Here is a 12500-nt window from a genome sequence, read left to right as displayed (position 1 = left end):
CTCGCGCACGTTCGCCCGAGGGACTGGTTTATCTCTCTAGATCTGAAGGATGCCTATTTTCAGATTCAGATATTACCCCGTCACAGGCAATTTTTTGAGATTCGCCTTCGACGGTCAGGCATATCAATACACCGTCCTGCCGTTCGGCCTGTCCCTGGCACCCCGTACATTTACAAAGTGCATGGACGCGGCGCTCGCCCCCCTGAGAAGTCAGGGGCTGCGCATAATGAACTATCTGGACGATTGGCTGATATTGGCACAATCAGAGACAGAACTACTATCTCACAGAACAGTGCTTCTCAGTCATCTGGAAAGCTTGGGTCTCACGGTCAACTGGACCAAGAGCTCATTACTGCCCAGCCAGTCAATTTCCTTTTTAGGAATAGAACTGGACTCTGTGACCATGACGGCTCGTTTATCGACACAGCGCGCGCGCCGTGTTCGCCACATAGCCGCATCTTTCCAGAAGGGCAGCTTTCTCCATTTGAAAACATTTCAAAGGATGTTGGGCTGTATGGCATCAGCTGCAGTGGTGCTCCAGCTGGGCCTACTGCGCATGCGCCCGCTCCAACGCTGGTTGAACGCTCGCGGCCAGAAAATCAGAGTGACTCAGACCTGCATAACAGCTCTGCAGCCCTGGTTAGTGGCCGACTGGTACCAGCAGGGAGTAATGATGGGAACCATCTCTTATCGGAAGGTCATCTCGACAGACGCGTCCAACTCGGGTTGGGGCGCGCTGTTCGAGGGCAGACCGGCCTTTGGCCAGTGGTCAGACCAGGAGAAGGGTTTTCACATAAACTGTCTGGAAATGATAGCGGTCGAGAACGCGCTGAAGTGCTTCCTCCCGTTCATACAGGGCCAGCATGTTCTTGTCCGCTCGGACAACACATCTGTGGTATCCTATGTAAACCGTCAGGGCGGTGTCAGATCCAGAAATCTCTGCAATCTGGCGGAACGCCTCCTTATTTGGTCACAGACGAACCTGCGCTCGCTGAGGGCGGCGCATGTGCCTGGCCATTTGAACGACGGCCCAGACAGACTGTCCAGGGACAATGTTCCCCCAGGGGAATGGTCCCTGCACCCCCAAACGGTCCAGAAACTGTGGCGCCTATTCGGCAGAGCGGAAGTCGACCTGTTTGCGTCAAAAGACAACGCTCAGTGCCCGACGTTCTTCTCGAAGGACGAGGACGCGCTGGCCCAGGTTTGGCCCAGCCTCCCGCTATATGCTTTCCCTCCGGTCTCTCTGTTGCCACAGGTGATCAAGAGGATCAGGGAAACGCGCCACTCGGTGCTCCTCATAGCCCCGCGTTGGGAGAATCAGACTTGGTTCCCGGAACTGGCACGGCTGTCACATACAGCTCCGTGGCCGATTCCGGTGAGGGCAGATCTCCTCTCTCAAGCTCGCGGCACGATCTGGCATCCCCATCCAGAGCGCTGGTCTCTGCATGCATGGTTGATCAACGGGTACTCGTTGCCCTGCCAGAAGGAGTGATGAACACAATCACGCAGTCTAGAGCCCCTTCCACGAGAAGGCTCTACTCGTCTAAATGGTCGGTGTTCTCTGGATGGTGCACCGACAGAGGTCTGGACCCGCGGACATGCGGGGTGGCGCATCTGCTCACCTTCCTACAAGAGCTGATGGATAAGCGAAGATCCCCATCCACGCTCAAAGTATACGTGGCGGCCGTAGCAGCATTCGCGGAATCGACGCACGGTCAGTCACTGTGAAGACATGAGTTGGTCATCCGCTTCCTTAGAGGAGCTAGAAGGATGAATCGGCCGCGCCCCCCGTCGGTTCCCATGTGGGATCTTTCACTGGTCCTCGAGGCCCTGAAAGTTTTTCCATTTGAACCACTAGACTCCGTGGAGTTGAAAAATCTATCACTAAAGACCGTTTTTCTGACTGCACTGTCGTCAGTAAAACGTGTAGGGGATCTGCACGCGCTGTCTGTCAGCGCGTCGTGTCTTGAGTTCGGACCAAATGACTCTAAAGTCATCCTCAGACCTAGACATGGTTATGTCCCTAAAGTGATGGGCACTCCATTCAGAGCGCAAGTTATTTCGCTGTCAGCTCTCCCAGCATCTGACAGCGAAAGTGATGTGAATCTCCTCTGCCCTGTCAGAGCGCTGAGGTTTTACATCGCTCCGCCTCCTTCAGGCGTTCGGAACAGCTTTTAGTTTCGTTTGGTGGGCGCGCCAAGGGGCTTGCCTCCTCGAAACAGAGCCTGTCCAGATGGATAGTGGACGCTATAGCGGCAGCTTACGCGTCAAAAGGTCTGCAATGCCCTCTGGGCATCAGGGCTCATTCCACGAGAGGCGTGGCCTCGTCGTGGGCATGGTCCAGTGGAATTTCTATCCATGACATATGTGTAGCGGCGGGCTGGGGCTCCCCGTCTACCTTTGTCAGGTTTTATAACCTAGAAGTTCCTGCCTTGCAGGCTAAACTATTGTCAGTTTGAAAAAGAGGTGTATTCTGCCCAGATCTCCTGCTCAGATCACGTTCATGACTCAGCTCTCCTGGTTGAGCTGCACTAGTAGGATATGTGCCATATGACTATACAGACCGGCGCGCTGCTCTGTATTCCCTATGTGTGCTTATGTACAAGTGATGGCCCGCGTGGCTGGCCACCTTATTTTTTCCACTTATGGGGTTCCCCTCAAGCTCGGGGTTATCATGTGGATGCTTGGCGCGCACGGCGTTGACAAAGTGTTCCCGTAGCGTAAGCTAAACTTACGCAATACGAGAGAACCTCTCGTAAGAGAACGATACTCGGTTACTAACGTAACCTCGGTTCTCTCTAGAGAGGGAACGAGTATTGCGTAACTGGCCGTGCTCGCGCCACGAGCGACTTCGCTTCAGTCGTCGAAAAACCAGAGAATTCAGCCTACAGCCCCTATTTTATATGCTAAGCCACGCCTATCTGGCGGGCTGTGACGCTATAAAGGCGCGGGCGCCCCTCATTGGGCGTGACGTCACGCCGGGCGCACTGGTAGGCTGCAGCAGTTGCCCACAGGGCAGCCAATGAGCACGCGAGATGGCCTGCTCTAGGTCTGCTAGCTGCTGCACTGCGTTGACAAGTTATACAAAATTAAGGATAATTTTTGGCTTCAGTATCTCGAGAAGATGAATCTTTCCCGTAGCGTAAGCTAAACTTACGCAATACTCGTTCCCTCTCTAGAGAGAACTGAGGTTACGTTAGTAACCGAGTATCGTTTTATAGTGGTTCTTGAAAAATGTTTTTTCCAGCTAAAGTTAGTTTTGATTCATTCACTTCCGTCTAAATGATCATTTGTTATTAAATTAGGGGCCGCTAAGACGACACCGTTCTCTCTAAACAGACTTTAAACGTGAACCTGTGATAGACGCTGATGGCGTTCACATGCGCATTAAGAATTGATTCTATAGTTATGTGCGTTTGATTATATCTGCGCAGGTTTGTAATTCCTTACATACCATGCCTAAACAAACTACTTGTCTATAAATTTTGATGCAGAATTTTTATTTTATCTTATCACTTTGGGTAGGTACGCGAACCGAAAAATCCCACAACGCTTTATCTGTAGAGTGGTATAGGGATCCTCCATAGGGAGAGGCTAGTCGGCACTTCAGCACTGCATTGTCATCGGGTCCAGGCGAAAGTCCTTCGTCAGATCTGGAAACGGCCTGGATCCGGCAGGCTGCGGGAAAACCTCGGGATAAACAAAGACACTAAAATTAGCGTAGATGCCATTCTTCTATGATGTAACGAGTACATCAGGATTTATGGGAAGTGTTCCCAGTTCCGGCTGACCTAATCTAAGCAGCCTAATATTGAATTATAGAAGGCTATAGAGTGTTATGTGAATGCTAGGTCAAAGAGATGTGTTTTTAGTCTAGCTTTGAACTGACAGACTGTGTCTGCTTCCCGGACAATGTTAGGAAGATTGTTCCAAAGTTTTGGTGCTAAATAGGAAAAGGATCTACCGCCAGCAGTCAATTTAGATATTCTAGGTATTATCAACTGGCCAGAACTTTGAGATCGCAATAGACGTGAAGGACTATAATGCGTTAAGAGCTCGCTCAAGTACTGGGGAGCTAAACCATTTAGTGCTTTGTAAGTAATCAGCAATATTTTAAAATTTATACGATGTTTAATAGGGAGCCAATGCAGTGTTGACAGAACCGGGCTAATATGGTCGTACTTCCTGGTTCTGGTAAGAACTCTAGCGGCTGCGTTTTGAACTAGCTGTAGTTTGTTTATTAAGCGTGCAGGGCAACCACCCAGTAGAGCATTACAATAATCTAGCCTTGATGTCAAGAACGCATGAACTAATTGTTCCGCATTTGTCAATGAGAGCATATGACGTAATTTAGATATATTTTTAAGATGGAAAAATGCGGTTTTACAGACACTAGACACGTGACTTTCAAATGAAAGATTGGTATCAAAGAGCACATCAAGATTCCTAACTGACGACGAAGACTTAACAGAGCAGCCATCAAGTGTTAGACGGTATTCTAGGTTATTACGTGTGGAAGTTTTTTGTCCAATAATTAGAATCTCTGTTTTTTCAGAATTTAGTAGCAGGAAATTACTAGTCATCCAATTTTTGATATCAACTATGCATTCCGATAATTTTGTGAATTGGTGAGTTTCGTTAGGTTTGGAATAAATATAGAGCTGAGTATCATCAGCAAAACAGTGAAAGCTAATTCCATGTTTCCTAATGATATCTCCTAAAGGTAGCATGTACAGAGTGAACAGCAGCGGTCCTAGTACTGAGCCTTGTGGTACGCCATACTGAACTTGTGACCGATAAGACATCTCTTCATTTACTGCTACACACTGATAGCGGTCAGATAAATATGATTTAAACCATGCTAGTGCAATTCCACTAATGCCAACATAGTTTTCTAGTCTATTTAAGAGAATGTTGTGGTCAATGGTGTCAAATGCAGCACTAATAGAGAGATACAACCACGATCGGATGATAAGAGCAAATCATTTGTGAATCATTTGTGTGTGTGCGTGAGTAAGTGTGTGTGTGTTTGTGTGTGTGTGTGTGTGTGTGTGAGTGCGTGAGTGAGTGTGAAGGGGTTGTGGATCTCCTCTCGCTCAGTCTGCTGAAGTGAGATTGTGTGTGTGTGTGTGTGTGTGTGTGTGAGTGCGTGAGTAAGTGTGTGTGTGTTTGTGTATTTGTGTGTGTGTGTGAGTGTGTGAGTGAGTGAGAGTGTGTGTGTGTGTGTGTGTGTGTGTGTGTGTGTGTGTGTGTGTGTGTGTGTGTGTGTGTGTGTGTGTGTGTGTGTGTGTGTGTGTGTGTGTGTGTGAGAGAGAGTGTGTGAGTGATTTTGAGTGTGAAGGGGGTGTGGATCTCCTCTTGCTCAGTCTGCTGAAATGAGATTGTGTGTGTGTGTGTGTGTGTGTGTGTGTGTGTGTCAGTCTGTGTTGCGCTGGCTGCTGTTTGTCGATGGCCGTTCTCTCCGCTGAAGTTCTTCGCTGGCATGTGAGTCTCTTCTTCTCTTCTTCTGTGTCGATCACACTTCTGCTCGTCTCTGCATGTGTGAAGATTGACCTGTAAAGTAGCTTTGAATTCTGAAATTAATAAATGAAAGTGAGTAATTTGAATCTGTTTGTGAGTGTGTGTTGGATCTGAGGTTGTCAGCATGTCTGTCCTCCGGCGAAACAAAACTTCCTTCCCGTGACAGAAAGAAGATATAATCCCACAACACATAAAGATGAGGAATGCATCACTCTCAGTAATATATATCTGTCAGTTCTACTGTATGTGAACATTTCCTAATATCTTTTACAGTATGGTGAATAAAAACTCTTCAGGAACTAGTTTAAGGATGATTAAATGTATTAAATATCTCGCCTGTTTTTGTCTCAGAAAAGGAAGCTTTGAGTGTTTGCTCTGTGATATTTCCTCAGCGTGTCTCATCTAGTCCTCAGTCTCTGCGGTTATACCGTATGATTATGGCGATATGATTGGAGAGTTGATCTTACACTCGGACACGTTTACTCTGGAAAGAAAGCCAAAGACATTTTTCCCTCTCCATGCAGATGAATGCAATATAACAAGGAAAACTGCATTTTCAAAACTTTTATTATTTTAAATGTCGTGTAAAATTATTTCATTAAATGAATGATATTCTTGTTATTATATTGATGATTTAACAGTATAAATATTAATATATTTCAAATGTTTTTTTATTAAATGTAAGGATGCATTAAATTGATCAAAAGTGACGGTAAAGACATTTATAATGTTACAAAAGATTATATTTCAGAACTTTCTATTCATCAAAGAATGACGGTTTCCACAAAAGTAAGAAGTGTTTTCAACACTGATAATAATCATAAATGTTTCTTGAGCAGCAAATCATCATATTATAGTGATTTCTGAATGATCATGTGACACTGAAGACTGGAGTAATGATGCTTTTGATTACAGAAATAAATATATTCTATATATTCACATAGAAAACAGCCGATTTACATTGTTTGTTTTACTGTATTTTTTATCAAATAAATAGTGAGCAGAAGAGACTTCAAAAAGTTGTACTACAAATATACATGGAATGATTAATTTTAGTATGTACACCGAGTGTGTAGTGTAGTTGATTCAGTGAGTGTCCAGAGTAACACTGATCTGTGTGTCGTCACACAGGCCCGAATCGAGGAGCTGGAGGAAGAACTGGAGGCAGAGAGAGGTTTACGAGCCAAGGTACAACACACACACACACACACACACACATACGCACACACACACACGCACACACACACTCATCTCCTGAGCACACACACATCTCCTGAACACACACACAGCCCCTCTGGGAGTTAAGAGGGATGATGGTGTATCTCGGTGTATCTCTACATCGCATCTGAAAAAACCTGCAAACAATTACATCAACCTTCAGCTTCTCTGCTGTAAACCCACAGCAAGGTTTTGCATGTTTAATACATTGTATAATACTAGTCATAGTAAACGTATTTCCAGCATGTGCCTCAGGCTGGCATTCGCATATCAGTAAATCAAAAACTTCACCAATTATACCGGATCATTTTAGTAAACAATATGTAATCTTACAGGTTGGATTAGTAACATTATTGAGTAAAATACCTACGTCTAATTCAAATATTTTGACAAATAATTCAAAATAGCACTGAAATAACACAGAAACAAAATATTTGTTATTATGATAAAATATCTTTATTATGTTATGTCACACACTTTTACAATAAAAAAATATCTATATTATGACATCACACTCTCAGAAAGAATGATAGTAGAAGCGGGTCGTTATTAATAGGTCATAATTAGTAGTATCATCAAATAAAAACCTACTTCTAATGCACATCAAAAATATTAAAAAGTTGCACAGAAATAACACATCTGTAGGTTTATGAATGTTTTATTGGATTACTAATGTCATGCAAGTCCACTGTAATTCTGAATGATTCGTTTGATCTTTTTGAGAAAACTCGCTCCATTAATACAGAGCTTAATTTGATTCAGTTCGATTCTGTGAATCGCTGTGAATCTGTTTTAAAGAGTAATTCGTTGAAGAATCAACCATCACTAGCATTTGTGTGAGTCGTTTGAGTGTGATGTGAACTGTGCCCTGACCTGTGTGACCCTGAGCAGATCTGAGGGGTATCAGTTATCATGTGGACTGGTTTGTGTTGTGTAGACAGGGTCTGGCACTGGTTTGTGTTGTGTAGACCGGGTCTGGCACTGGTTTGTGTTGTGTAGACAGCGTCTGGCACTGGCTTGTGTTGTGTAGATGGAGTCTGGCACTGGTTTGTGTTGTGTAGACAGGGTCTGGCACTGGTTTGTGTTGTGTAGACGGGTTCTGGCACTGGTTTGTGTTGTGTAGACGGGGTCTGCCACTGGTTTGTGTTGTGTAGACGGGATCTAGCACTGGTTTGTGTTGTGTAGATGGAGTCTGCCACTGGTTTGTGTTGTGTAGGCGGGGTGTGGCACTGGTTTTTGTTGTGTAGGCGGGGTCTGGCCCTGGTTTGTGTTGTGAAGACGGGGTCTGCCACTGGTTTGTGTTGTGTAGATGGAGTCTGGCACTGGTTTGTGTTGTGTAGACAGGGTCTGGCACTGGTTTGTGTTGTGTAGACAGGGTCTGCCACTGGTTTGTGTTGTGTAGACAGGGTCTGGCACTGGTTTGTGTTGTGTAGGCGGGGTCTGGCCCTGGTTTGTGTTGTGTAGACGAGGTCTGCCACTGGTTTGTGTTGTGTAGACAGGGTCTGCCACTGGTTTGTGTTGTATAGACAGGGTCTGGCACTGGTTTGTGTTGTGTAGACAGGGTCTGGCACTGGTTTGTGTTGTGTAGACAGCGTCTGGCACTGGCTTGTGTTGTGTAGATGGAGTCTGGCACTGGTTTGTGTTGTGTAGACGGGGTCTGGCACTGGTTTGTGTTGTGTAGACGGGTTCTGGCACTGGTTTGTGTTGTGTAGACGGGGTCTGCCACTGGTTTGTGTTGTGTAGACGGGATCTAGCACTGGTTTGTGTTGTGTAGATGGAGTCTGCCACTGGTTTGTGTTGTGTAGGCGGGGTGTGGCACTGGTTTGTGTTGTGTAGGCGGGGTCTGGCCCTGGTTTGTGTTGTGAAGACGGGGTCTGCCACTGGTTTGTGTTGTGTAGATGGAGTCTGGCACTGGTTTGTGTTGTGTAGACAGGGTCTGGCACTGGTTTGTGTTGTGTAGACAGGGTCTGCCACTGGTTTGTGTTGTGTAGATGGAGTCTGGCACTGGTTTGTGTTGTGTAGACAGGGTCTGGCACTGGTTTGTGTTGTGTAGGCGGGGTCTGGCCCTGGTTTGTGTTGTGTAGACGGGGTCTGCCACTGGTTTGTGTTGTGTAGACAGGGTCTGCCACTGGTTTGTGTTGTGTAGACAGGGTCTGGCACTGGTTTGTGTTGTGTAGACAGGGTCTGGCACTGGTTTGTGTTGTGTAGATGGAGTCTGGCACTGGTTTGTGTTGTGTAGACGGGGTCTGGCACTGGTTTGTGTTGTGCTGTGTAGACAGGGTCTGGCACTAGTTTGTGTTGTGTAGACGGGGTCTGGCACTGGTTTGTGTTGTGTAGATGGGGTCTGGCACTGGTTTGTGTTGTGTAGACGGTCTGGCACTGGTTTGTGTTGTGTTGTGTAAACGGGGTCTGGCACTGGTTTGTGTTGTGTAGACGTGGGTCTGGCACTGGTTTGTGTTGTGTTGTGTAGACAGGGTCTGGCACTGGTTTGTTATGTTTAAATGGGGTCTGGCGCTGATTTGTCTTGTGTAGACGGGGTCTGGCACTGGTTTGTGTTGTGTAGACGGGGTCTGGCACTGGTTTGTGTTGTGTAGATGGGGTCTGGCACTGGTTTGTGTTGTTTAGACGGTCTGGCACTGGTTTGTGTTGTGTTGTGTAAACGGGGTCTGGCACTGGTTTGTGTTGCGTAGACGGGGTCTGGCACTGGTTTGTGTTGTGTTGTGTAGACGGGGTCTGGCACTGGTTTGTGTTGTGTAGACGGGGTCTGGCACTGGTTTGTGTTGTGTAGACGGGGTCTGGCACTGGTTTGTGTTGTGTTGTGTAGACAGGGTCTGGCACTGGTTTGTGATGTGTAAATGGGGTCTGGCGCTGGTTTGTGTTGTGTTGTGTAGACAGGGTCTGGCACTGGTTTGTGTTGTGTAGAGAGGGTCTGGCACTGGTTTTATGTTGTGTAGACGGGGTCTGGCACTGGTTTGTGTTGTGTTGTGTAGACGGGGTCTGGCACTGGTTTTTGTTTTATTGTGTAGACGGGGTCTGGCACTGGTTTCTGTTGTGTAGACGGGGTCTGGCACTGGTTTGTGTTGTATTGTGTAGACGGGGTCTGGCACTGTTTTGTGTTGTGTAGACGGGGTCTGGCACTGGTTTTTGTTGTGTAGACGGGGTCTGGCACTGGTTTGTGTTGTGTAGACGGGGTATGGCACTTTTTTGTGTTCGCTCACGAGTGCAGCTGGTATAGCACACGGGTCTTTATCACACTGCTCTTGTCTGAGTATCCGTCACCGTATGAGTGCAGTCATGCTCTGAGAGACTCAGTCTTCATGCAGATCAATCTTCTGTTTCTGCTTGACCGCATGGTTAAAGCATTTACTCGGATTTTTTTCTATTTAACTTGCAGCTGCCCAGCAACCACTCAGAGCGCCACCCTAACAACCCCCAGAACACCCAAGCAACACCCTAACAACCGTCCTAGAAACCAACCAGAATAACCTAGCAACACCATAGAAACTGTCTGGCAACACCCTAGCAACCACCCAGAACTCCCTAGCAACACCCTAGAAACTGCCTAGCAACACCCTAAAAACCTCCCTAGAAACCAACTAGAATACCATAGAAACACCATAGAAACTGCCTGGCAACACCCTAGCAACCACCCAGAACTCCCTAACAACACCCTAACAGTTGCCCAGAACTCCCTTATTACCACCCATAACATCCTAGAAACTGCCTGGCAACCACATAGCAATGCCCTAGCAACCACCCAGAACACCCTAGCAACTGCCTCGCAACACTCTAGCAAGCACCCCATAACACTCTTGCAACTGCCTAGCAACCACCAGAACACCATAGCAATTGCCTAGCAACCACCCAGAACACCATAGCAATTGCCTAGCAACCACCCAGAACACCTTAGCAATTGCCTAGCAACACTCTAGTAACCAACCTAGCAACTACCCAGAACACTCTAGCAACACTAGCTGCCACTCGCTTGTGTGATCAGACAGAAGCTGAGTGTGAAATCACACACTAGTTAACACTACACTCATTCACATCCACATTAGCTTGAGTTTCACTGCGCTTGATCGTTCATGTGCTGTGATCTCGTAAACATGATATTTCCCAGTTTATTTCTGCGTAATCTCTCCTCCTGTAAGTTATTAAGTTCAGTGTGTGGGAGATGAGAAATACAAACCTGTATTTATCAGGATGAGCTGCGGAGACGAGTGTCATGATCCAGCCGTGAGCTACAGACCCTGAAGACGTGTTCATGTTGGGTGGCGTCTCTACTGAGACAAGCCCTGACACGTGTGTGTGTGTGTGTGTGTGTGTGTGTGTGTTTATCATGAGTCCCTGCAGAGGAGCAACACACACACACACACACACACACACACACACACACACACACACACACACACACACACACACACTGCATTGTTCTTGCACTGATAGCATCAGCACAAACTCACCAGAGCTTTCCATGGAGGAGTTCAAGCCCCGACACACACACACACACACCCGCACATACACGTACATACACACGTGCACACGGACATACACACACACACGCACACACGGGCAATAACACACATGCACTTACATACACACGCACACACATGCACACAAACATAAATATCAAACGCACACACTCACACTCGCACACACACATGCACACGCCAACACACATAACAACGCACACACACACACAAATACTCGCACATACACACATACGTACATGCACACGCATACACACATACGTATACAATCCTTCAACACATTTGGATTTGGCGATAGGACTTTCCACTACTTATACATTAACTTTTAAGATTTGCATTAATTACATGACTTTTTCAGGCCTGCAAATCATACTTGATATTCAAGTTTCAAATTATAAATGAATAGATAAATTGTTCAAAGTTAATTTATATTAAACTCATTTGGACACAAAGACTTGTGATTCTCTACACCTGCAGTTCCTGTGATCAAGTCGAGTCAGCTTTATTTATACAGCGCTATTTACAATACAGAGTGTTTCAAAGCAGCTTTACAGAGATAACAGGAAAATAATGCAACAACGTTTGTTTCTAGAAGAAAATGGCGTCACAGTTCACCTTAAGTAATAAACCTCAATACTATTGTTGAAGATTAAATGTCCCCACTTTAGCGAGACAAACGCCAGTGACAGTGGCAAGGAACCAAAACCCCATTGGTGACAGAACGGAGAATCTGATCTGGATCCGGCCCGGATCCGGCTGACGTCAGTAAACTTAGGACTAAACAGAAAGACTAATGGCTCGTTTCCACTGACCGGTACGGTACGGTACGGTGCAGTACAGTACGCAATTATTTGCGTTTCCACCGTCAAAAGTTGTGAATGGTACCAAAATGCCAAACCGTACCGTACTACTTCTTGGGGACCCGTTCGTTGGAGTACCTAGCACAGTGGTACGGTACTAAAGGGTGGAGCTAGACTCACTGCAGAACATTGATTGGTTGACAGAGTATCGTCACTTGCGCGTGCTAATGACAACAATGACAACAATCGAAGCGCCATTTAATATACAGTTGAAATATAATACTATTGTTATTGTGTCACGTAATGTAGTTTTAAGAGTTTTTCAGGCGGGAATGTTGTTGTTTAAAGCTCAAATCTGTGCTTTATTTATAAAGATTTATGATAATTTGATCACCGGGCGCTCACCGCTCACGTTCCCCGCCTGGAACAGCCTTTCCTCGGCTAGTCGTTCTGACGTTTGCCGCTGACTCTG

At 46.2% G+C, this 12500-nt stretch overlaps 1 protein-coding gene across 5 annotated transcripts in view; it reads left to right on the top strand.

Moving 5' to 3' along the window:
• LOC143753337 (putative uncharacterized protein MYH16) overlaps positions 1 to 12500 on the top strand; it is a 104580-nt gene that overhangs the window by 56155 nt on the left and 35925 nt on the right. For all 5 annotated transcript variants that reach the window (XM_077245673.1, XM_077245668.1, XM_077245696.1 and 2 more), the window contains one exon: positions 6652 to 6708. In XM_077245673.1, the coding sequence (XP_077101788.1) occupies positions 6652 to 6708 (57 nt within the window). The remainder of the gene's footprint in view (positions 1 to 6651; positions 6709 to 12500) is intronic.

This window comes from Siphateles boraxobius, unplaced genomic scaffold (genome assembly GCF_051911475.1).
Source record: "Siphateles boraxobius isolate OS27281-9 unplaced genomic scaffold, OSU_SipBor_1 103, whole genome shotgun sequence".
Lineage (NCBI taxonomy): Eukaryota > Metazoa > Chordata > Actinopteri > Cypriniformes > Leuciscidae > Siphateles > Siphateles boraxobius.
The sequence above is the reverse complement of the archived record's forward strand: the minus strand, read 5'-3'. Positions and strand labels throughout refer to the sequence as shown.